This window comes from Urocitellus parryii, chromosome 13, assembly GCF_045843805.1.
Source record: "Urocitellus parryii isolate mUroPar1 chromosome 13, mUroPar1.hap1, whole genome shotgun sequence".
Classification (NCBI taxonomy): Eukaryota; Metazoa; Chordata; class Mammalia; order Rodentia; family Sciuridae; genus Urocitellus; species Urocitellus parryii.
Window position 1 is genome coordinate 867,385 of NC_135543.1, and position 26,818 is coordinate 894,202.

General features: G+C 37.1%; 1 protein-coding gene across 5 annotated transcripts in view; it reads right to left on the bottom strand.

Moving 5' to 3' along the window:
• Positions 1–26,818, bottom strand: part of Atp9b (ATPase phospholipid transporting 9B) — a 258,083-nt gene that overhangs the window by 216,882 nt on the left and 14,383 nt on the right. For all 5 annotated transcript variants that reach the window (XR_003302966.2, XM_026412454.2, XM_026412453.2 and 2 more), the window contains exons 3-5: positions 15,547–15,697; positions 12,849–12,962; positions 1,907–2,015 (exon numbers count right to left, since the gene is read on the bottom strand). Coding sequence is in view for 4 of the 5 variants with exons in the window: in XM_026412454.2 (XP_026268239.1) it covers positions 1,907–2,015; positions 12,849–12,962; positions 15,547–15,697 (374 nt within the window). In the remaining variant the exon portion in view is untranslated. The remainder of the gene's footprint in view (positions 1–1,906; positions 2,016–12,848; positions 12,963–15,546; positions 15,698–26,818) is intronic.

Sequence of the window (26,818 nt, forward strand, 5' to 3'; positions counted from 1 at the left end):
AATTTCATTCCTAGAAACATATCCAAGAGAAATTTTATAATATTCACACAAAAGTTTGTCTACAAATGTTCATATTAGTGTTATTTACAATAGTCACAAAGTAGAACACCTCAAATGTCTATCCACTGATGAATAAAAAAGCAAAAAATGGTTTATCATAACAATGGAATGTTACCTGTCAAAAAAAAAAATTATGTACTGATTCATTCTGGATAAATCCTAAAAACATGTAAAATGAAAGAAGTCAGTGACAAAAAAAAATCATATACTTTATAATTCTACTTACATGAAATATCTAGAACAGGTAAAAACCACAGACACTGAAAGTAGAACAGTGATCCTGGGGCTGGGGTGGGCAGGGAAGGAGGAGAATGAAGAATGGTTGCTAATGTATTCAGGTGTCTTTCTGAAATGTTACAAATGTTCTAGAAACATCTGTACAACCCTCTGAACATACCAAAAATCAATGAAGTATATATTTTAAGTGGATGGTTATGTTCTTTTAGTTTTGTTTGTTTTTGGTACGAGGGACTAAAATCCAGGGGGGGTACTTTACCACCAAGCTATATCCCCAGTCCTTTTTATTTTTTAATTTGAAACAAGTTACTTGGGTCTTGATATGTTGATGAAGCTGGTCTGAAACTTGTAATTCTTCTGCCTCAGAGCCTCTAATCTAAAGTCACTGGGATTACAGGCATGCACCATCACACCCAGCTTAACTGAATGAATTTTAAAACACAGCCCAATGAACTGTTTAAAATTGATAATTTTTAAGGGACTATTTCAGGTAAGCAATTCATTATTCATGACCACATATACAGAAAAGTTACAAAATCCACTATGAATTTCATTTTTCAACAGACTTTGGGGTTATTATAAATTCTCCTTCTGTGTTTCGGTGTCTCATTGCCAATGCATCATGGTTACTCTTCTACTGTCACAACACTTTTTTGTAATAGATTCCCTCATTCTCTTCCCAATATATGGCTTCTCTTTCAACTACGGACTAAAAATCAGATAAACAGGCTCTTTAAAAATTTAAGTTAAAACGGGTTAATGTCCCGAATGAAGGTTAAAGAATCAACATGTATGCACCCATTACCAAACTGGATCGTAATATTTATTTCCAATGCTCAAATGCTTTTGTACTGAATTATAGTTTAACTTCATGGTACAGATGTCTGATCTTTATGAGTGTGTTTAAAATATGATACAAAGCTGGGTACATTAGCACAGGTCTGTTATAACCCCAGCAACTCAGGAGGCTAAGGCAGAAGGACCACAAATTCAAGGCCAACCTGGGATATTAGGAAGACCTTGCCACACACCAAAAAATAAAAATAAATAAAAAGGGCTGAGGGTGTAGCTCAATGGTAGAGCCCCAGTGGGTTTAATCTCCAGTACTGAAAATAAATAAATAAATAAATAACAACAACATAATACAAAGGCAATTTTAGATAAATGAGTTGGGTCTCACATATATCTCACATGTAACTGAAATAGAGCACATTATATAATTTTAATATATATGTATATGGATATGTTGATATGAACATGTGATTATGTGAATACATAAAAATATAAATTTATACATATATAAATATATAAACAAACACATACATACATCCAAGCATTTAGAATAAAAATCTACCCTAGGAGCTGGGTATATAGCTCAGTGATAAAGCACTCACTTAACATGTATAAGAGCCTGGGTTCAATCCCCAGAACTGCAAAACAAAACAAGACAAAACAACCCATGAAACTGCATGAGTTAGATATTTAAAAAAAAAAAAAAAATCAGATATCACATAACACTATTTTCAAGACCAGAATCAGGACATGTTTTAACTATAAAATGATGATTACATTAGGGAATGCTAAATAGGATTAAAAATATCTTGCTAACCTCTTACTGTAAGCTTGCTATATAGTTGTGAATTTACTTCTTTATCTCGCTGAAAACGCCGAAATTCATCAATTGCTTCCCGTGTGATAGTAACTGCCAAGACAAATCCCTATAAAACAAAATAAAGTATTTTAGAAAATAGAATTTTAACAACAACAACAACAACAACAACAAAAAGCATGGGATTATTTTGTACTATTTAATATTACTTTTCCAATTTATATTATTCTCTGAAGTGTAAATTAAGTGAAAAACAAGACAAAAAGAAACAACAAAGGCACCACAAAGGGAATATAACACCCAGTAAAAGTGTTATAGCCCTTATGGTACCAAAAAAAAAAAAATGTTTAAATTTATATCATATGTATTCCAACACATATAACAGAAAATACTCAGTAACCTAAAGAGAAACAAAGAAGCGATCTTCAGGAAACCCATGAATTACATTTACAACACTCAGGCATTCAAACAGCACATTAACAATGACTGACATGAAAACCTTAGAGCAATTTCCTCACTGGAATCTTTCCAGCAGGATCAGAGTATTTAGGAGGAGGAGAAGGTTCCAGCCATAACACCCACACTAATCAGCTTCCCAACAAATGCAATGAAGTACAGGTGCAGTTACAGTGCTTTTCCATCTTCAAGTGAAAATCTGAATCCCGAATTGGATGTTCTCTAAACAAAATTTCGACATTACCACAACCGAGCCTAATGATACCTCCTCTTTGAAACACTGCCTGTGTCTCTCCCAATAAGTCTACCTCCCCAGTTAAAGAAACCTCATCAACAGGCTGCATATTCCTGATGACCTAGCTTCAACCTATGCTAGAAATAAGAAAACACTGGCTGGGCACGATGACACAGGCCTGTAATCCCAGTGCTCAGGAAGCTAAGGTGGGGGATCACAAGTTTAAAGTCAACCTCACCAAGTTAGCAAGGCCCTAAGCAACTTAGCAAGACCTGTCTCAAAACAAAATTTAAAAAGGTCCAGGAATGTGGCTCAGTAGTTGAGCACCCTTGATTTAATCCCCAGTACCAAAAAAAGAAAGAAAACACTGGATGAATTTCCATTGAAAGGTCAGTGATCCTGCATGAAAATAAATAAAAATAAAGATATTGTGTCCGACTACAACTAAAAAATAAATATAAAATGGGGAGGGGTGCTGGGGGTGTGGCTCAGAAGTAGAACACTCGCCTAGCATATGCAAGGCCCTGGATTCAATCCTCAGCACCACATAAAAATACATAAAATAAAGACATTGTGTCCAACTACAACTAAAAAATAAATATAAAAAAAAGTCAGCGATCTTTATTTCAACGTTTTATTTTTTCCTCTTTATACCATTAAGCAGACCATTGAAGAATGTTTTCTATAGCCACTAAATGGCATTTTTTTTGTTGAGTATCCTATTAAAAGCCTTTTGTGTGACATGACTTACATCAGAGGGTGCACATGTTCTCTCTCCCCCAATCTCCATCTCGGTCTCATAAGTAGCTTCAGCCCTAAAACCATCCATACCTAAGAACACAAGCTTTCTCCTCCTTAGTATACACTTTGCACCACAGAATCCTCTCCATATCCCCTTCCCCTCAATTCACTTCAATTTCCTTTCCCCACCATGGACTCAAACCACCCTGGAAGGAGGTGGGCTTCCCGGCCACTGTCCACTGCTTCTTTCCTTTTACCCCTCCAACCCTTCTATTCTGGAAACCTCCCTCCAGGCTACTTCTGGTATCTGTGCACTCTATCCATTCGCCCCTGCATGCCTGGTCCTGGGACAGCCCAGTCCTCCATACAAGCTGCTACCATTGCCCATCAGTAGTGCTGAGATTCGTTCCTCTAACCTTTGGCTGTGCTCGCCTAACTGCTCCAGCCTGGCCAGGCTCAGGTACTCCTCAGCGCTCCCCATACGCCTGCTGTGCCCGTGTCCCTCTCTGAGCCTGATCCCCTCACAATTGTGCTCAAGGGAAGGGAAGCTCCCCATTACTTATGGTCCTTTCACAGAAGTATGTCCCCAACCTGAAGAGGGACAGATCCCTAGACCTGTCTCCCACTGAAGACTGCTTGACCCTTCGACACCAGCATCTATGAGCAATCTCCCACAACATGACAGGTCTCACTGGACTTCCAGTGTACTTCCAGTACTTACTGGAAGCCCTATTTTGAGAAGGATCCTGAAGCCATTCTTAAACATGCTGAAAAAGAAGCCACGCGTTGTGCAACCCATTATTGGCCGTGGTCTCCCTGAACATAGCCACTGATGGGCAGAATCTAACCCACCTACACTCTTTTTTTTAATTAATATTTATATTTTAGTTGTAGGTGGACACAATATCTTTATTTCAGTTTTATGTGGTGCTGAGGATTGAACCCAGGACCTCACGTGTGCTAGGCAAGTACTCTACCACGGAGCTACAATCCCAGCCCCCACCTACACTCTTAACATATAATTCATCCTTCTTCTAAGTAACAGCTTTCTGCCATATAACATGCCATTAAACTCAACCCTTCTAATGTACACAATTCATTGTTTTTTAGTACTTTCACAGAATTATGCAACCACCACATCATTTAATTTTAGAATATTTTTTAGCATCACAAAAGAAACCCCCATACTTAGGAGCAGTCACCTCTTATGCCTCACCTATTCTGGTGACATGGTAACTTCATTATTCTAAGGAACTGCTGAACTGTTCTGCCAAGAGTTTAGCCCATCTTTAAAACCTCACCAACTAAAAACGTGGGTCCCCTCACCACTAGCACATGCTCCTCTGCCTCGCTGACAGCAGCAATCCACTGTGGTTTTAATTTTTACTTCCCTCACCACAGTGCTGTTGAGCATCTTTCCATGTGCTTACAAGCCACTTTGATTTATTCTTTGAGTAAATGTTTATTCGGATCCTTAATCCGCTTTTTAACAGAGTTATTGTCATTTAGTTGTTGAGTTGTGTACTTATTCTAAATACAGATGCCTTGAAAAATATGTAATTTACAAATGTGACCTTATATTTTCTCCCATTAGGGTTTATCTTTTTACTTTCCTCATTGTGTCCTCTGATACAAAAAAAAAAAAAAATTTAAATTTTTACCAAAACTCAGTTTATCTATTTTTTTCTTTATCATTTCAGTTTTTGGTATTGAGGGTCACAAACATTTTTACATCCCTATTTTCTCCTAGGAATCTTATAATTTTAACTCTTACATTTATGTCTTTAATCCATTTTATTTTTTGTGTTCAATGTCAGAAAGGCATCCAATTTTGTTCTTTTGCATGTAGATACTCAGTTATTCCAACATCATTTCTTGAAAAGACAGCTTTGTCCATCAAACTGTGTTGGTAGCCTTTTTGAGAGTCAATCTATCATAAATACAAAGATTCCTTTTGGACTCTCAATTCTATTCCATTGATTTTACACCTATGTTTGTACCATTATCACACTGTCTTGATTATTTCAGCATGAATATGGGGGAGTTTGAGTACTTCAACTTTGATCTATTTTTTCTAGGATATACTGGTTACTCTGGGTCCCCAGTATTATCATATCAACTTTTAGAATCAGCTTGTCAACTTCTGGGGGGAAAAAAAAAAGGCTGCAATTTTTGATGGGGCTTCTATTAAATCTATAGATGCTTTTGGAAAATGCTATATCATAACAATATACTGTCTTGAACATGAGATGACTTTCCATTTATTCAGATCTTCATTGATTATTTTTAAAAATGCTTTGTAATTTTCAGTAATTTCACACTTTAGCTAAATTTATTTCTAAGTATTTTTTTTCTTTTTGATACTATCATAAATTGAATTGTTATTTTAATCTCACTTTAAGAGATTATTCCTAGTATACAGAAATACACGATTTCTGTATATTTATCTTGTATTCTGCAACCCTGCCAATTCATTTTCTAATTATAATAGCTCTGTGTAGATTCCTTAAGTTTTCTTGTTTACAAGAATCATGCCATCTGTGAATAGATACATAGCTTTTGTTCTTTCTTTCAGTCTAAATGACTGAATTCATTTCTTACCTTACTATTCTATTCTCCTTATCTTCAATAAAATGTTAAATAGAAGGAATGGGAGGATAAGTCCTTGTTCTTGATCTTAGTGACAAACTGCTCAGCCTTTACGATTAAAAATGGTATTAATTGTGCAAAGTACAAAATTTTAAGAATAAAGATTTTTATATTATGACCAAGTGTCTCTATAATAGTAAAAAATGTACTACAAGGAATTATGTCCTAGTTTTCCATACCTGACAACTTGTCATGACTAAGTATCAATGAAATAAAAGTGGTTCCCAAAGAACCCATTAGAGACTGAAAAAAATAACTAAATTCATAACTTTATTCTAAAGTCAAAGCAAAAAGAAGAAAATATTAAAAGTGAGACCAGCCTATACCTACTCACCCACTACCCAAAAAAGCTTTAAGAGATATAGTATTTTCAAAAGCCTTTAAATTTATACATATTTAGCTAAGCAGTTTAACTTTTAGAAAATCATCCCAAAGGAAAAAAAAAATATTCAAGTATCCCAGGATGAATATGAAAAACTAGAAACAACCTGAATATACACAAAAAAGAAATTCATGGTACACTCATGAGGAAATACTTCCTTGACTCAAAGACACCAGCAGTTTTGAGATGCATAGTTATTTTAGTAAGTTTTTTGGGAGAAGACAATCCCATTATAGATACATGCATTGCCAGTCACGGCTTCATTTCAGTAACATGAGATAATATGCATCTCTGACTCCAGAAACTAGATTTCTATGCAGTCATTCCCATACAGGAGAATATTTGCAATTAGACCATTAGGAGAATATTTACAATTAGAATATTTACTATTCATGATACAGAAGTAATTTTGTAAAGTTCTGTTTGTAAATGAGCAAATGCCAAGTGCATTTTATCTACAGATTGTAAACAGTGTTTCAATCAGGAGAATACTCATAATCACCTGGGAAAATGTTCTGAAACACAGATTTGCTCAGGCCCTATTTGAAATGTGTACCTTTACTTCTAATCTCCAGCAAACAGGTTCTAGACACACATGTTATTTAAACTCTCCAGGTGGCTCTACTTTTCATTTCTTTAAACTTATGGCTTAAAGGCAGCAAAAGTTAACTCTGAATTCAGTAAGTAACAATAGACCACAAAAAAAATGTGCTACTTCCTACTGCTTCTAAAAATTCAAGGAGTCAGTAAAAATAAGCCACTAGTCATAAGGGAACAATATCAGAGAAATGGAATAAAGGGAGGCAGGCCCCAATTCCTGAAAACAGGAGTTGGAGACTCTTAACAGGAAACAAATTCCTGCTCATAGGCAAGGACTGCAGGCATTTATAGGCTGCTTTATTAAATCAAGAGCTTATGTGAATATATCATAAGTGCATGGGATCAGCAACATCCAAGAGGCGTCACCACAATCGGATCCACCTGAGCAAATTGCTACCCCATAGCCAGCACACAAACATAAAGCAAACTGAAAGTAAGAAAAACTTATGCTACTATTTCCTTAACCACTACAGTCCACAATCAAAGGGCCTCTACATTAACAGTTTGCATATTCAGAGTTCTTAACTGGTAGTTCATGTAAGCGCTGAGCAAGTAAATCATTGCAAGATGGACTGAGTCTTCCCATTACCTCAGTACTAACCAGGCCAGAGACATAAGCTATAGTGTTGCTCCCTAGAGGCCACAGAGAAATATCACACCCTAGAAACAGGAGAATGAGCCTGTCAGACTGGACAACATGGTTTGTCTCATGTGGCCTATCCACAGCCTTTCTCCTATTTCTCCAGATAACTGAGGAGCCATGTGTAACAAATACCAAAAGAGTATCAGTTTACCTTCAAGGGCTTATTGTCAGTTCTCACTTTTATATGTCACACAAACCTTGAAAGACATGTCCCTTTTCTTCTAGAGTATGGATAAGAAGCTGACACACAGGAGAGTAGGTAACACAGATCACTGACAGTTGGTGTCCCTGGATGGTAGGATTCTAAGCAACTAATTTTTGTCTTCCTTCCAATACTTTGCCCACCTCCAATGCAGTACTCACAAAAAAGGGTGGACAGAGGGATTTTAACATAAGACTGAAAATCAGAGACTCAATCAATTGATTTCTCACCCATACGATCTCTGTTTGACAATTATGTAGTACCAAATTACAAGGAAGATATTTAGCTCACAAGTTAAAAATCCACAGAGCCAGAATCTTCTTTATCTGAAAATCTTCTGTATGGATAGACCTGTTCTACCTTATTGATTTGACTGAAGCATCATAATCTGTTTTGTATCTGATTATACTAGCTTTGCGTCAAAGAACAATTCTGAAAGCAGGGGGAAGGAGTTAGGGGGATGGGGAGAGATGGTAGGCAGGCAATCTCCATTGTGGCATGAGAATGGAGTTAATAAAGTCACGTTATTTTCAGTGTATATAGGAAATATAACAGAAATTAGTTCAGAGTTAAAGCTAATAAATAACATTGCCAAGAATAATTTAAAAAGAAAGATAATTAATAAAGCTATTGCTGTTTTCAAAAACATCCCAATTTTAGAGAACAAAGGGAATAAATTTGTAGTAAAATACTTTAAAAATGAGTGGACAACAGACATGAGACTTTATAAGCATCAAAAGAACAGATGAGATTTTATAAGCACCAGCTATAAGATGATTATGGGCTTTGTTGACAGGTTTTTGGCTAAGAGAAATCTGGAAAAATTAACTAAGACCTTTCTCTTAACAACCTTATAGAGAACAAGCAAAGAAAAGATGTCAAAAACATAAACATCTGCATAAGACAGCATGTTATAATGGGCCCTGAACATACAGGGTAAAAATAAACTGGTACAAAAAGAGCAAGAACGCGGGCTGGGGCTGGGGCTCCGTGGCAGAGCGCTTGCCTAGCATGTGAGAGGGACTGGGTTCAATCCTCAGCGCTGCATAAAAAACTTAACAAAGGGATTCTGTCCATCTGCAACTAGAAAAAAAGAAAATTAAAAAAAAAAAAAGAGCAAGAACTTTTGAAAAAAATCCCTGTTAAAGAACATTTTCTTTGATAAAAAAAGGAAGATACCAAATGGGTTTTAGAATTTGCATTCTTCAGGGACTGGGGTTGTGGCTCAGTGGTAGAGTGCTTGCCTAGCACTGGGTTTGATCCCCAGCACCATATAAAAAAACACGAAATAAACAAAATACAGATATGTTTGCCTAGATTAATAAGAAGATCCTCTATACTGAATGTGGACTTTCAAAGTTTTAAAAAATACTTCCAAGGTGAGCCTGAATCAAAGAACTAACATACCCAAAAGCTGCTTCTTGAGATTTAAAGGTGAGCCTAATGTGCTTATCAACATTTTAAGATTTTTGCTAAACCAAAGGTTAAAAGTGCATAGAGACAGCAGAAGCCTCCACGTTAACAAGAATTACCACTTGTCATCTAAAGAGGGCATCAACTGCAGCTGCTGCCGGACCAAGAAAATGATCATGTCTCTTACAAACAGACCAATTCTGAGATTCACATGAAGAACACTCAGGATTCAGGAGCAGTCACCAAAGTTTATCACAATAAGCACTGGTGCAAATGGAAAAAAAGCAAGGAGGCTTTTCACTTCTCTTTTTAACAAAACAATATCCCTTGTACGAATATACTGAAGTAATTTCTTAACTGAGGTACTCATCTAAACACAAAGTTAATTCCTACATGTCAAAAAAATATGACAAAGTAGAAAAAAATAAAAAAATTTTAAAAAGACCTGTGGCTGAAAATTCAAGTTACAGGACTTAAAACTGAAACTAGAGCTGGACATGAATGCTCACATGAAAATAGATAAAGTACTAAAAAAATGGTCTTTGTGAACAGTATAGTGTGCGCATACTCACATAACCACATGCACAAGGCCATGCAAGCACATGCACACATTAACAAATTCCTCTCTAGGCAAGGCGAAGACAATCATTTTTGTGAACAAATCAAATAAAATTCTTCATAAATAATCTACCTAAAGGAAATTTTCTTTGGTTTAAAAAGTAATTATAGCCAGGCGCAGTGGTGCATGCCTGTGATTACAGTGATTCAGGAGGCACAGGCAGGAGGATCCGAAGTTCAAGCACACCCTTGGCAACTTTGTGAGACCCTGTCTCAACATAAAAAATAAAAGGGGCTGGGAATGTAACTCAGGGTAAAGCACCCCTGAGTTCAATCCCTAGTACCATTTAAAAAAAATAAAATTAAAAATTAATAGTAAGGACAAAAGGCAAAAACAAAATACATATTTTTTGTGTTGGTTTTAAGAAGAATTGTGTTCTCAGTTTATCACTATGTTAGTTAATAAAAGATTCAATTCAAGATGTCAATAATATTTATATGTTAAACACAACATGTAAAGCTATGAACAGAAAAAAAGGACTAGAAATAGAAACATTAAAATCATAAATATAGTTGTTTTTACTGTTGCCAAGTATTTTCTCTGTTCTAAAATTTCTGTGATGCTATATTTCTTTCATTAGAAAACATTGAAGATCAACAAAAACTTTTAAAGTGAGATTTTTGGAAGTATGTGGCATAATTTTTAGCATATGCACATAAAGAATCATGATTAATGAAATCATAAATTAAACAACATCTGTAATAGCAAAAAATTAGAAGCAACCTAAAAGTCTCCTTTCCTAGGACACTGGACACCTCAGTTGTGATATATTCATACAATGGAATACTTTAGAAAAACAAAAGATGAAGTAAATATTCATGTGTCAACAAGGACCAATTTCATGAACCAATGTGAAGCCAAATAAAATTCGGTGCAACAGGATACACAAATTAAGACAACTTTATATAAAGCATGGAAGACAATACTGCATATTATTTGAAATGATACATGCATAAGCAGTAAAGTTAACTAAGCAGTACATAGCAACTATAATCTTACATTCATAACAGAAGCCACCCCAATGGGGTAGAAGGTGGGTGAGAACAAGGAAGAAATGTTCATTCCACTCCTCTCCATGTCTCCTAGTAAAACACCACTTTCAATCTCTGTTGCATATACTTCTGTGTCTCCTCTGAGGGAACGTCTGAGGGACACAGCCCCTCACCCTGCTAAAATCCTTTCCAGGTACCCTCCCGTACCCCCAATACCCAGCAGGAGAACCTAATCACACTCCAGAATATGGTGAGATCAGTAAACTGTTCCTGCAACACTCCCCTGTTCTGTACATGCTACCCCCACAAGAGGCGATCCTTGACTTCCTTCCTAAGAGGGCCTCACTTCCTCTACCTTTGTCCTGCTTTTTATTTTCTTCTTGAAAGCCATGGCTACCCATCCAGCATTATGAATCTGCTTGTAGACTGTCTTCTCCCCCAGAACGCTTATTCTGTTAGGATGGGATTTTGTCTGTCTTGTTCATTGTTGTACCACATTACTTAGACTAGTGCTAGACACAAAGGTGCATATTACTGGCTCTTCAAAAGAAGTGTGCATTTATTCTACACATTAACCTACCTTTTAAAATTTACCCTACTATACATACCTTTGAAGTTATTAAATACCTTTCCTAAACATTTTTAAAGCTAGACTTTATTCCAATATGTGAGTAGGATATAGCACAGTTCAATCAATTCAGTCATTTGACTTCTTACATAATTTTTTCATCAAAAATAACAATGGATTATTCTCTTTGTTAATCAATCATTATTTCTATAGGATAAATTCCTCAAATAAAACTGTTGAATCAATTCTCCAAGTGTTTGATAAATATATTAACAACCATTCATCCAATGGGTGTGCAGACATATTGACCCTGACAATGGATGAGAGCCACTGTATTACATTTTTACCCATGTTCAGCACCTGTGTCTCTTTCAATCTCACTAATTTAATAAGTAAAAAACATAGTCATTCATCCAGGGATTTTGTATTTATACTCCATATGAAGTTACTTTCATTCCTCAAATTCACCCCATTCTTAAGGGTATATGAATGGGGAGTCACAAAGTACGTCTCAGCAAAAATCTAATGGCACACACTGGACCTGTCCTGTGACAGCAGCTCTCCTGATTCACTGGGAAGAGTCTCTAGTGGAGAGACTACACAAGACAGCACAGATGAGCACAGGAACCAGTACACCTCTCCAACTCTGAAGACCACACTGAGCTCTGTGCTCCTCTTTCACCAAGGAATCACTTTCCCTGCTGTTCCTGCCCAAAATGGGGCAACCAAAAAGTAAGCAGAACAATTTTCTATTGTCTTTACTATCAACAAATAGCATAAAACTATCAAGAAAGAATATGCTAGAGCTGGGCATGTGGCTCAGTGGTAGAGTGCTTACCTATCATGCTGAAGCCCTGGCTTTGACCCTGGCACCAAAAGATAAAATAGAGGAAAAAATAGGAAAGAAAAGAAGTATAAAAGAATATATTTGAAATAATGCCAAGAGTCATCAACCTTTCAGAACACTTCATACACTGAGCTGTCAACCAGAAATTGTCTTACTGGAGTCTAATACTTCAGAACTTTCACCACTGGCTTCACATCAAGACGCTAACTCTCCAGATCCTACAACCTCAGTATCACCCAACAGTTCCATAGTAAAGGAAGGAGCAGAGACCAGGCAGACAGACCTACAAGCCTTTGAACAGGTGCAGAAAGCCCCAGAAAGGACACTCATAACTTCCCCAGCTACAGAGGTCTACAGACTCCTGCTGCTCTGCAGGCAGTGCTCTGACCTTACACTTCCTACAGGGCTAAAGGGGATTAATTCACAGAACTCAGTGAAATCCTTTAACAAGTGTTAAATGATACACAGCAACAACAACATTTTAACAATCATTAATTTATCTTTTAGCCATATGAACTCTTAAAATTGTATTCTAAACATCATTTTTAGATAATAATTAATAATTGAGCATAATTTTTTAAATTTTTTCTTTTACCAGAGGAGCCCAGTAGGTGTAGAGGTAGCCTATTTTCAATGCTGGTACAAACTGTGAGCAGGACACTACCAGAAAATAGAGATTCAAGAAAAACTTGAATTGTTCATACAAAACCTGAAAAGGAAAAGAGAAAATTAACACAATCCCTTCAAGGAAAAATTTTAATACCTCCAATATATAATTAAATTCAGCACAATATATAACCACATTTCTGTTTGAAATTGGCTTTCTAAAGCTTTCCCATATATAAAGGTTACCCCACATAACATTTGAGATAAACTGAGGGGAAACAACAATTAGGACTCTAAACTATATTAAAAGTATCCTTCCCTAAGAGGCTTTATTTTTTTAATGAAATTTTTAGTTTTCCAAAAATCTATAATTTTTACATGCACATCCAAGAAAATGACACCAAAACTTTCCCAATGCTAGCAAGTCAGTAAATACAAAAATGTATATCTAGATACCAACTCAGAAACTCTAAAGATGCGAAAGTCGTACTAACTTCATGTTTAAAAACTGGAAAAAAAAAACAAATAAATGAAAAACAAAAAATACAACAGCCATGCTTTGTAACATGAACTGGGCTTTACGAAGCCAGATGTGCACAACTGTGACTGCATGAGATGATCTCCTGCATGTGTTTTCTCAAAACATGTAAAATGATCAACACAGAATAGTAAATAACAGACCAATTTTCAGGAATATAGCTACTTGTATATTTTTTATAGTCTTTTGGTAGTTGGTCTTTAACACTATTTTCAAACATGAATTTCATCATTCAATAAAATTTTAGGAAAGCCAAAAGTGAAAATTTTTATATATTTTTTTTAATTCAAATGGAATTACCTATAAGGAAGAAAACTCAAGATCCAGTATATTGAGAGCTCTATTTACAAATGCCTCAAATTACTAGATTTGAATTAAAAATTAAATAGAACAATCCTTATATTTATAGATAGGAACAATTCAAATGGCACACAATTACAATCATACTGGCAAACTTGCCGTCTATGATTCAAAACCTCCTGGGAAGCAATTTATATTACATAATATAAAATGAAATTACTGCATCATCATATAGTTTCATGTGTGACTGAAAAATCAGTTACACCAGTAACACACTTATATTCATAACCATGTTCAACTACTATCTAGAAATGTTTTGAACTATTTCATAAACTAATCTCAGCAGGAAGGAAAGCTCTCTTTTTCCTCAGCAATATCTTTAAAATCTCAGCATAAATTATATCTATTAGCAATTCAGAAATTGCCATTTATGCTAAAAATGGCATAGAATTCCTACTGTGTAATTACCAAATGTTTCTAAAATACTACATTTTAGATGAAAAGATCATTTCAGAGACAATTTAAGAAAAAAATCACCCACACAGTTAAGGACTGTATAGACACATCAACAGGTGTTCTCAAGATGCTGCCACTCTAGGCAGGTTGTATGAATTTACAATGACCAAAGTGAAGCTTGCATTATTTGTTTCAGACCACTGTACTCAATACTTGACTATTCACTGAATAAGTCTGGTGACTGTTAAGAAAATGTACACTGCTTAGCTAACAGTGTTATTTAATAACTTAAACCTAAGGAGAAAACAGTGCTTCATTCAATAAAGTTGAAAATATTTGCCCCAAAGACAGTTTACATTTTATTGTCCTGACAAAAGATCAGTCTTCTAATTATGGGGCCATTAGTTTTGTGTGTTTTAATAAAAAAGCACATTAGATATCAAACTCTTGCCAACAAATGAATGGGTGGGGATTGAGGGAGGGGAATAATCAATGCCCAATACAAAATCAGAATGATCATTAAAATACAAATATACAAGAAAAAGCAACTTTCAATTGATGTAATCAAGAGCTTTTCTTGATAAATAGAATAATAGCCCTTAGCTAGAACATGCCAAAGTTTTGATATAGAAATATAATCAGATATATGATGACAAACTACTTTCCCCAATAAATCATGCTGGTCTAACTTCTAAGAATCAAGGACTAAAAAGAAAATAAAATCCTGTAATTAAAAAAAAAGAAAAAGAAAACCAACACCAGTCGTCTTTGCCTTCAGAAAGATAAGTAAATCTGTCAAAAAAAATTATTCCACTATTCTAGACTCACATAAACTTGGTTTTAAAATTTAATTTAGAAGTATTACTAATAACCAAGCAGCAGAAAAATAAATTTTAGTATTTAAATTTAGCATAGTACCTAATTAAAGATTTAGCAGTAGGTCTAAGGTTTATAATGTAAAGTAGCAAAGACATCTATATACACTTACATATTGTTACAGTGTCATTTTTGTGAAAGCAAAATTGTTTTACTTTCTTTTTGAAATTTCTTGACAAGCTTAGAAATTATATTCAACTTTTCCCTTCAAATTCCCACCCCCAAAAAACTTTACAACTTATTTTTTGATCATTTTACTTAGCATTTTTTCATTATTTCTATACTACAATTGTTTCTATAATTATATAAATGATGTTTATCAAGAACTGAAGTTAATAATCAAGTTGAAAAATTTCTTGTTGATTAAAAATGCAAATGATTTGGCAATCATTGAAACTGAACAGTATAAGACCAGGAGGTGCTGCGTTGGGCCTGACAGTGAAACACAGAGGGGTCTCTGAAAGGCATTGGAAACCAGCAAGCTCTGACCTATGACCCTCGTGCAGGAGTGTCTTACCCCAGGTATAAAGGTAAAGACATTGTATTTTTGATTTTTTATTGAATTCCTGGGATGCTTTTCTTCACTCTTCTCAGGACATCCAAGCCATACTGTTCGAGCTTTTAGTTCTTTCTTTCGATGACAAATATTTATCAGCCAATCACAGCAACTGCATGAAACAAACAAACAAAAAATACATATTACATATGCTTTTTGTAAAACATTTAAACTAATTCTGCATATTGAAAGACAATACTGACTTTTCTGTATTTACCAGACACTAATAGCATTATCTAATGCTAATCTGGGGTTTTTTCTTAGAACAGGTCAATTATACAAATTTAAAATGTCACAACAAAATACTTAAAGAGTCTCCTATTAACTTGCAATGGCTTCTAGAACCCAGAGCAAAGTCTCCTATAAATGTGTAATGGCTTCTAGAATCCAGCAATTATCACCCCTATTAGACACTCTTAGTGGCAAAACAACATCTTTAATATTCTACAGCAGACAATGCTCCATATGTTGAAAAAACATATTGCTATAGGTATGGTAATTCTTAAGATACCACTTGAGTGATTCAATGATAAAGGTACATAGATATCAATTAATCCAGGACGTAGCTTTGTCTCTTCTCTGAAGAATCATTTTTTTCCATTTTTTTACAAAATGACTACTCCAGTAGCATTAACTAAAGACTTATGGTTTAAATCAACACAACATTTAAAAAGATACCAAAGTTGAATGTGATGTTCTCATGATAATAAAAGCTTAGTTGTTTTCCACATGCCTATCTTCATCCATGCCCTGTTCCAACACAGCCAGGGTCCTGGGAGGACCAACTCTTCCTCTTCTGGTCATCCCAACCATTGTTTTCAGAGAGAAAATACAAATTGTCCAATGGGATAACTTTTCTTAAAATACCTCAGAAAATGAAGAAAAGGTATCCAATTCATCTCTATTGAACACAAAATAATCATGAATTTAAGATTCAGTATCAAAAATTTGGGTTAATTTGACTATTCAAAATGTAGAAACACTCAGAACAGTTCACTCAGGGAAGTTGTTGGATCTCATCTTCTGAAAGCATTCAAGGTTAGAATTGCAAGTCAGCTGTGTACATCAGAAAGTGTTAACTTCACTTATGACAAAGTAAGCTTTAAATTTAACAAGGAATTTTGTATGAAAATAACATAGAAGGCATGATCATACAACAGAGCTGACACATCATAATTCATCTCAGAATTGCTATGTCTCCAATGTTGGTGTTATCCGTTCCATCCAATCACACTGACTTTATTCTTCAGAAATTACTACAAACATTAAAAATTCAGATGCACTACTTCATAAATATTTCTTTATGGGAAGGTGCCTTGGGGGAGTATAAACTAAAATCAGCATCATCCCTATTGACTATCCGCCGAATTATTTTTTGGGGGGTGGATTATTGGGGATTGAACTCAGGGGCACTTCACCACTGAGCCACATCTCCAGCTCTATTTTGTATTTTATTTAAAGACAGGGTCTCACTGAGTTGTTTAGCGCCTGGCTTTTACTGAGGCTAGCTTTGAACTCATGATCCCCTCTCAGCTCCCGAGCCACTGGGATTACAGGTGTGCACCACCACACCCGGATAATTTTTGGCTTTGCTCATATCTTCACTCTAGAAGGGCAGAGCATGATACACAATGTTTCTGCAGGATTGCCCACATTACTGCCTTGAGAAACTTCTCCTTAATGAGGCTGATGGAATGCCAATGAAGAGCCCTACCTAGTGCCCCTCAATTCACAGGAGCAAAGATCCGCCTCTGGTAGAATGGAAATCTTCTACTACTGTGCAGCATCACTTTTTAAACAACAAACCTAACATCTCCAAATCAAAAGCATGCTTTCAAGTCCCCAACAGTTATAAATCAGAGTATTATTCAAGTTATTTAAAACTAAGTACTTCCACCATTACTGCTATTGTTGGCAGAAAAAAAGGAGATGCATCGAGTAGATTTCAACTGAATTTTGACAATATTTCATCTTATTTTGATTGAACAAAACAAAAATAAGGCTACAAGTAGAACACCATAAGATTCAAATGATTATTTCTTCCCTACCACTGCTTTTATTGTGCGGCCCCATCCCCACCCCAGGCCTTTTCCCCTCATGCACCCCCCTATTTTACTGTCCCCTAGCAGATTGTAGCCTGCTCCCTGTACTTCCCAACCTAAGTCCCCACCCTCAGGGCTCAGTGCTCATGGACACTTCCTGCCTAGAGCTCCCTAACAGCCGCTCAAGCTCTAAACTGCTTTCAACATGTACTCCTAGTGTTATGAAAATCCTACAGTGATGATACACAAGCTAAGACAGATTCCTTCTTAAACTTCAGACCTGATCTTCCTTTTAGTCACCTGCAACTGTGCTGTACAGATGCCAAACTCCTACATTTGACACATGAGGAACTCTAGGTCAGACAGGGAAATGACTTTCCTAAGATGTTAATGGCAGAGCTGAAAGCTGAATGAAGCCTGGATCTCAACCCCACATCAACATGATGTGCATCCTGCATATAAACGAGTCAGCAGCCAATGCTTGCTTATGTTTCCAGAGTGCCCCAATCTAGCTAGAGGCACAACACTCAGATGGTGAAAACTAACAAATAATGAGAAGAAATGGGAACTCCATGGAAAAGTCCCACACCCCATGCAAAGTCACCATTTCAGAACACCAAATTCTGCAGAGAATTTAGACCCACACCAGCCAACAGCTGCTGGCCACATGTGGCCACGTTATGGTTTGGATGTAAGGTATCTCCCAAAAGCTCACATGTAAGTCTGAGTGGTAACTGAAGGTGGGTAGGGTGTGGTTGGAGGAGGTGGGCATTGGGGGCATGACTCTGGGGTATCTATGTGTATTTGGCAAGTGGAGTGTGTCTGTCTGTCTCTCTCTCTCTCTCTCTCTCTCTCTCTCTCTCCTTCCTGATCATCATGTGAGCCACTTCCCCCCACCATATTCTTCCACCATGTTGTTCCTGCCTCACCTGGAACCCTGAAGAATGAAGCTGGTTTGCCTATGGACGGAGACCACTGAAACTGTGGGCCCTCAAATAAACTGTTCCTCCTCTACAATTATTCTGGATGGGTCTGTAAGTCACAGCAGCAAAAAAGCTGACTAAAACAGAAATGTGGTACTGAGAATACGAGTCATTCCTGTGACTAACCTGACCATGTGGTTCAGAAGCATTTGGAGCTTTTTGGAAGTGGTGAGAGAAATTTCCAGATGTTTAGCAATGCAAGCTGGAAACGCTTTAGGTTGTTGTAAATGGAGCTTAATGGCTGATTCTGGAGGGAGCTCAGAAGACCAAAATGTCAATAGTACCATATGGTGAAGACAGGACTCAATAGAGTTTAGAGGAAAAGGAGGACACTATCAGTAAGTGGATTAGAGGCCATTTGTATTATGTTCTGGTGGAGAAGTTATCTGTTTCTAGACAGCAGAGCATTCAGGTGGTGGCATGGATACTGCTGGCCACTTTTAGCCCAATTTATTGTAATAATCAGGAGCAGAAAGCAGAGCAGAAAGCGACTTGAAAATGGGGGTCTTAGAAAGTTGCAGTTGTTAAAGACATTAATGCCACTAAAGAAATGCCAAAGACTTTGCCCAGAGACTATAAGAGGGTATCTCAGGAATTGGCAAGATCATATTCATCCCAGACTCAAGGAATTAAAAGTAAAAATTCTCTTGAGAAGAGCCCAGTTGAAAGCCTTCTTACACAAGGGGGCCTAGGAAGTTTTTCAACACATTCAGCCCCTCAGGCACTCAGAGGCTGTTGCATCCAGGGTCCCTGGAGGCCTGGCTACTACTTAAGATGGCAGCAGACCTGGGTGTCAACCATGTGGTGCTGATTCTGCAGGATTGCAGGATGGTAGAGAGAGGGCGTCATGGAGGCTTCCACTGAGATTTCAAAGGAAGGCCTAAGAAGCCAGGCAGAGTGCCCCAGGGTTGGAGTCCCTGTGCACAGCCCCAGAGAGGGCAAAGCATGGAGATGTGAGGAGGAAGCCAAAGCTGCAGTAAAGATCCCTGAGATTAAGAAATGCCAATAACATGGGACATCATCCTAGAAAAACTGTAAGAATCAAACAGAAACAAGCCAACACAAAGTCCACTTGAGCTGTAACAAACAACGCCCCAAGGGTGGAGCTACATAAACCCTTTGAATAGAACATTACCACACCTTGTGCCCCAGATACTGGAAACAGAACTGCAGGACTTATTTGCCCAGCTAGATTTCAGTCTCTGCTTGGGTCCCATTCCTTCTTTCCATGCCCCCATTTTTGTGATGGAAATGTTTACTCTGTACCTTTATATATTGAACACTTGCAAATCACTTTTCTTTACAGGAACTCATGATGCAAGCTTGCCCTGAGACTCAGAGTAGACTTTGGACTTGAATTTTTGGGCAATCTTAGAACTGTTGAGACTATGGGGACTCCTGGAAATAGACAGAATGTATTTTGCATTGTAAGATGCCCTTGCATTGTAAGGGCAAAATGTTATAGTCCGGATGTGAGGTGTCCCCCAAAACCTCACGTGTGAGACAATGCAACATGGTTCAAAGGAGAAATGATTAGGTTGTAAGAGTCCTTTTTTTCTTTTCTTTTTTTAATTGATTTTTTTAAAAAAAGGTTGTATGAGACTTAACCCAATCAGTGAATTAATCCCGTGACAGGGATTACTAACTGGTAATTGATGGTGGATAGGGTGTGGTTGGAGGAGGTGGGCATTGAGGACATGGCTTTGGGGTATATATTTGTATTTGGCAAATGGAGGTGTCTCTCTGCTTCATGATCTTGTGAGCTGCTTCCCTCTTCCATACTCTTCCACCATGATATTCACCTCACCTCAAGCCCCAAGGAATGGAGCCAGAAAGGAAAGAGGGGTGATTTTGAGTACATAAACACCAAACACTGAAAAAAAAAAAAAAAAGAAAGAAACCTGTACAACAAAAAAGTAGAGCAAAAAGTACTGAGACCTCTGAAACCAAGAGCCCCCAAATACTCTGTTCCTCCTCCACATCTCAGCAGCTCAACAGCCACATTGGCTAATGGTTACCATGGGACACCAGAGATCTAAATATTCCTATCATAATAGTAAGAACTACTAAACAGCACTGGTACATGCAAAACACACTAAAAACAAGTACCATTGGTGAAACACAAGCTACTTATATATACACTTCTCTTCAGCATTTCAAATACAGCAAAAACTTCTCAGAATACATTCAGACATGAATATTTTTTCTGCAATACATAATTATCTAATCTGATATTTAAACATATAAAAGTCCTACAACCCTAAGGAAAAATAGAGGATATGCAAAGCTAAGAAAGTGGTAAATCACTACTTAGCATTGTTAAGTGTTGTAACACCAAGCAAACAGAAACCTCAACATCAACCCATGCCAGCCACGATAGGCACCAACTTCTCACTGACTTCATCTCACTCTGTGAGCACTATGTACCAAAGACTGAAAACATATGTTCCATATTATATTCTTTTCCTCTTTATAACCCAGTATAAATAAATCTAAGATTCCTAGACTGCCACGATCTAATTAAATTATTCATACCACTTCATTACTCACACATATTAACAAATCAAAGTGTTATTACTAATTATTGTACTGTGCAGAGAGAGAAGCAAGTAAGGGTTAAGATGCCACTATAAAGTCACATACTACTGCACAAAAGTGAATAAACACATTCACAACAGGTAAGCTTGAGGTTTGAAAAGCCTAGGGATCCTCCAGAATTGTCAGTGGACAATGAAGACACAAACTGTGATCAGAAGGGAAAGAAGGGTGATTTTGAGTACATAAACTCAAAACACTGGGAAAAAAAAAAAAAGAAATCTGTACAACAAAAAAAAGTACACCAAGCCCTATTGAGTGGTAGAGCTAAAGAGGAAAACAATATCATGGGGAATTTCTGAGCAAAACATACGGGGAAATATCAAAAAATGAGAGGGAAAAGCAAAATGAAGTCCTAGTAAGTAGCTGGCAGTTTTACTTAATCACATTTCTATGTATGTTAAATACTTTCTAAATTAATAATTTTTCAGAAAAATATTCAGAAAAATACTTTCCCACATTTATACACTGCCTAACACTATCAAGATCAATCGTAAGTACTTCTAATAGTGCACATATACTTTTCCTTAAAATATTTTAGGATTAGTAGCTTTTCACAAATCCCTCTATAATCAAAGTTAAGTATTCTGATATTAAACATTTTTGTATTTCAAGATTCTGTGTTCTAAAATTTTAACCACAATGAAATAACCCTCAAAATTTAGACAGCCTCCTTCCCTTCATCCTCCATCCAAAATTGGTCAATTACTATATCTAATAGGTACCTTTAGTTACTAAGAAAAAAGCAACACAGTACTCACATTTGTCTTAAAAGACCAGCATTTTCCCATGGCTCTGTACCCCAAATGTTTTACAGATTAATTCAAAGTACAGAGGCCATTTAGAACCAGAAATAATCCCAGCATTTGATACTCCCTCTCCTTTCTCTTCATATGGAAATGCCATCTCAACTCCACTTTCCTAGAGACAAAGTGATTTTTGATAACAAGTGAAATGTAAATCTCGTGAGAACGACCATCAACCTGAATCATAGAACTACATATACCAATGAGTGCCTCAGAGCAACTTACAGGAAGGTATGTTCATTCACATGAAAGAAATTCAAAAGTTTTAATTAAAAGATTTCAGAGTTTTTGTTTTTTTTTTTTTTTCCCAAAGTGTCCAAGTGGGTATTTCTGACAAATAATAAAAATGAAAAGTGAGTCTTAAGTCATGAAGAAATCAGAGTCTACTCAGTCCCTGAAGAATAATGATTTTTTAAAAAGCCTTCCTGGACCGGGGTTGTGGCTTAGTGGCAGAACGCTTGCCTAGCATGCGTGAGGAACTTGAATTCAATGCCCGGTACCACATAAAAAAATAAACAAATAAAATAAAGGTACTGGGGCTGGTGTTGTGGCTTGGTAGAGCACTTGCCTAGCATGCGTGAGGCACTGGGTTCAATCCTCAGCACCACATGAAAATAAAATAAAGGTACTGTGTCCACCTACAACTAAAAAGTAAATGTTTAAAAAATAAAATAAAATAAAGGTATTATGTCCATCTGTTGAGAGCCACAGCCCAAGGGTTGATCCTGCCAGTAGCATATGCTTGTCTCAAAGATTAAGCCATGCATGTCTAAGTACGCACGGCCGGTACAGTAAAACTGCGAATGGCTCATTAAATCAGTTATGGTTCCTTTGGTCGCTCGTTTTACTGATCAGTTCTATTTTTTGACTATAGAGTTTTTAAACATTGCAATGGAGATTTCACCTGTAAAAAGTTATAAGGCCTTTACTATTATGTTATGTGTTGTATGTATTATATTATGTGTGCACACTTGTATTTTGTGTTATGTTTGAATGTACGTATGTCCATATATCATATATGATGAGCGCTCATGAAAAAATGGATCCAAATATTTTTTTTTATTCATGTGATTTAAATGGTTTAATTTAAATTGGGTAAACAACTGTTGAGGATTGTTTTAATATGTGAACAAAAAAGGAGGTTAACAGATCTGTTTGTTTACTTTCACCTTTCCTTTTCATTATATTTAATAATTCTCTTCAAGATAATGTAAATTGTTAAGAAAATTGTTTTCTTTTAGTGCCTTCTGGAATGTTACATAATTTTTTCTTTAGCCATTATTGCCAGAATTCCTATCTTCATCCCAGTGCCGGTGAAGACAAAGATAAAATCAATCTACAGCTTCTGCAATAGCCATCATTGAACTGCTTGCAGAACTTGCCTGGACTATGTATCACTTGTATGCATTGTGAATTCACCTGTATGCCTTGTGAAATATCTGATGGTGCAGCGACTTGTGGTAGTGTTGTGGTATTTTTGCTGATGATGTCATCCGTGGTACAATTTTTCCAAAAGGAGCCGTCAATTGGCTTGGTGTATCTTCCTCCCTTCTGCTTGTCATGATCGTTAAGCTAAAATTTGGGGGCCAACAGAGGTGAGGCAAAGAACCTCACCCCCCTGCTGGTACAAAGACCTCTCCACAGGTGTGGCTGTATACTGGACCGGTAGTCAGTGACGGGTAAGATCCAATTGCAGTGGTACCAACCTAAGACAGGAGGCTAACGCCTTGAGGTCAGCTCATCCGATAATGGGTAAGGACCATATGTACTATTGGACAACCTAAGGCAGGCACAGTCCCTAAGCCACATGCTTGTTGTTTAAACAGAGGGGGAGATGTTGAGAGCCACAGCCAAAGGGGCCCCAGCAAACTTCCAGCTGCCAGCAAACTTTCAGACTGCCAGCTGATGATTGGCTCACAGCGGGCCCCAGCAACATCTAGCTGATTGGCTCCTCTGCGGTGATGCTCATTGGGGGACTTCTTTGGCTCCGCCCACACGACCCAGCCAATTGGCCTCAAGAGCAGGAGGATTGTGGGAGGTGGTGAGGCTTGTGTTTGTGTGAGAGGCTTGTGGGAAACCGGTGGTGGCAGTTGGGCTCTGAAGGTTTTCCTAAAGAGCTGTGTGGTTTGGTGTGTGTGTTCTAAAAATAATGTTGGTTTCTTTTGACAAGTGGCTCCTGAATTGTGCCCAGCTAGACTGCGGCATCCATCTACAACTAAAAAAAAAAAAAATTTAAAAAAAGCTTTCCTTGGGTTGGGGCTGGGGCTCAGCGGTAGCACATTTGCCTAGCATGTGTGAGGCACTGGGTTCGATTCTCAGCACCACATATAAATAAAGGTCTATCAACAACTAAAAAATAAAACTAAAAAAAAAAAAGCTTTCCTACTCAAATGTATCTCACATGCAGATATTTAAATATTTACATATTAATTACAATCTACTTGTATTGCAATAATCATTAGCATTTTTTCTTGCAATTAAACTAATTTTATGTGTACCTACCTCTTTGAATCATTATCTAATAATTTCAATAACAACGAATTTTATAATGCCTGGTACTTAGAAAATAAAGTGGCCAAAAAATAATAACAAGCTAGTTGCTAAATGTACAATTAGTGGCTAAGGTACAATTTCTATTTTCCATAACAATTTCTTGATGTAACCTAATGAACAAGAGTTAAAGATATCTCAGGTTACTTCCTATCCCACACGGCAACAGGACCCACCTTAGTGACAACACGTAGACTAAACAGAGCCAGTGAGGACGGTTTAGCTCTTACAGAATAAGATTTATTAAAATAAAGATTTAAAAGATATTTGAATCTTTAATTCAATATCTAGATATTTCATTGAGCTGTTTCGCCATCCCCCAAATTGAGTTATCTGTCTGCCAACACATACATTTTCAAATATATTCTTAATATTTTCTATAAGAAAAGGAGTATACTATAAGTAGAATTCAAAATATGGATGTCATGTTCCATATGGTTAACATTTTTTCTATAAAAAAAGGCAAAATATTACTTCAATAATGTATTTAGCACTGTGATGAGCCTGACAGCACTGCAAGTCCACAATTCTTTGCAGCCTGCTGACCAGTATAGGCTGGCAGGACTGCTGCTAGCATGGTCAAGTAAGCCCCATCCCATAACATATAATACCCCTGTCAAGCAACTGTCACCAGGAACACGTCTGTGTCCTGTGGCTTAGTGCCCATTAGTGCTCATTCCCACAGCCTCAAGGATTTCAGCAACTCAGTCTCCACCCACACTAGAGGACTTCCTGACACATTGAACACAAACCCTCAGCCTTCTCAATCCAGTGTTCCCTGAAGGGAGCTGAGAACAGGCAATTACCAAACAGCCATTGCACTTCGAAGACTGCAAATCAGGATCAAGCTCATTCAGGCCACATCTTCTTGTCCTATCACTTTTCCCAGGGAACAGAAAAAGGGCTGGCCTGACCCTCACCTGTCCAGAGAGAGACTTTGCCAGGTCTTAGCTATAGTAGCAGGAACACCAACCTTTTTTGAAGAAGGCGCCTTTCAGACCAGAGGAAAAATACTACCTCCAAGCCACACTTGTGGGGAACTCATGCCTCTGAGATATACCCGACAGCCATCAAACTGGTAGTAATCAGTAGCCCACCACAATCTACTCAGTTCACAATGCTGAGGGCCTCAGTCCCACAGAAGCTCCCCACCCATGCTTTCACAACCAGTTATATAAGGGTTCAGGCTCTTCCCCGACAGACAAACAGCCATAAAATATGCCACAATCACTACAAATTCATGTGTATTGAGTTTCCTTTGCTGATTACTAGCAATTGCTAGCAAAGCCTGGCTGACTTTTCTCATATCTTAAGTCCTCATCTGTATCCTAATCCCCTGCTAACTCAAGTAACCCCACAGTTCCAATAAGAACACAATAAAAGTCATCTCCATCAACACTTCATTCTTCCTGCCCTCTTCCAACTGCCAAAGTCCCTATCTCCTTTATTCTTCATAGACCTGGCAACAGGTGCACTTTCAAGGATAACAACCTTCCTTGAGGATTCCAGTATCAGCACAGTAAGAACTCTCAAACTTACATGTCCAGATCTGACAAAATTGTATCAGACCAACCCTCCTGCTTTAGTTTTATATTTTAATACAAGACAGATATTTTAAAAGAAAATCAATAACATTTTTAGACAAGAAACATCTTTAAAGATTGAAGGTTTGTCGCAACAAAGGTATAAATACAAAGGAAAAGTTCTTGAAGAAAATTAAAAGAGCTGCTCCAATGCATACATAAATAATAAGAAAGTGAAACAGGCTAACTGCTGTCGTAAAGAAAGTTCTAGTGGTCTGAACAGAAGAGCAGAACAGCCACAGCTAAATTCAAAGCAAGGTTCCATCTCCCTTCAACTCCATGAAGGCTGAGAGGTGAGGTAAATGCAGAAGAAAAGTTTGAAGCCAAGAGAACAGAGGTTGGTTCACCTGTTTAAGGTAAAGTCTCTGTAATATAAAAATACAAGGTGAAGCAGCAAGTACTTGGCAGAAGCTACAAGTATTTCAGAAGACAAACGATGATGGTATCTACACTAACAAGATGCTCAATGTGGATATAATATAGTCTTCCATTGGAAAAAGATGCTAGCTAGGTCTGTCACAACTGGAGAGGAAAAATTAGTGCTCTTCATGGTGACTTCCCTGAAGGGAGCTGAGAACAGGCAATTACCTGTTTCAAAGCTTCAAAGTACAGGCTGATTCTCTTGATATGGACTAATGCAGCCAATGTTCATATGTCATTCCAAAAAATCATTC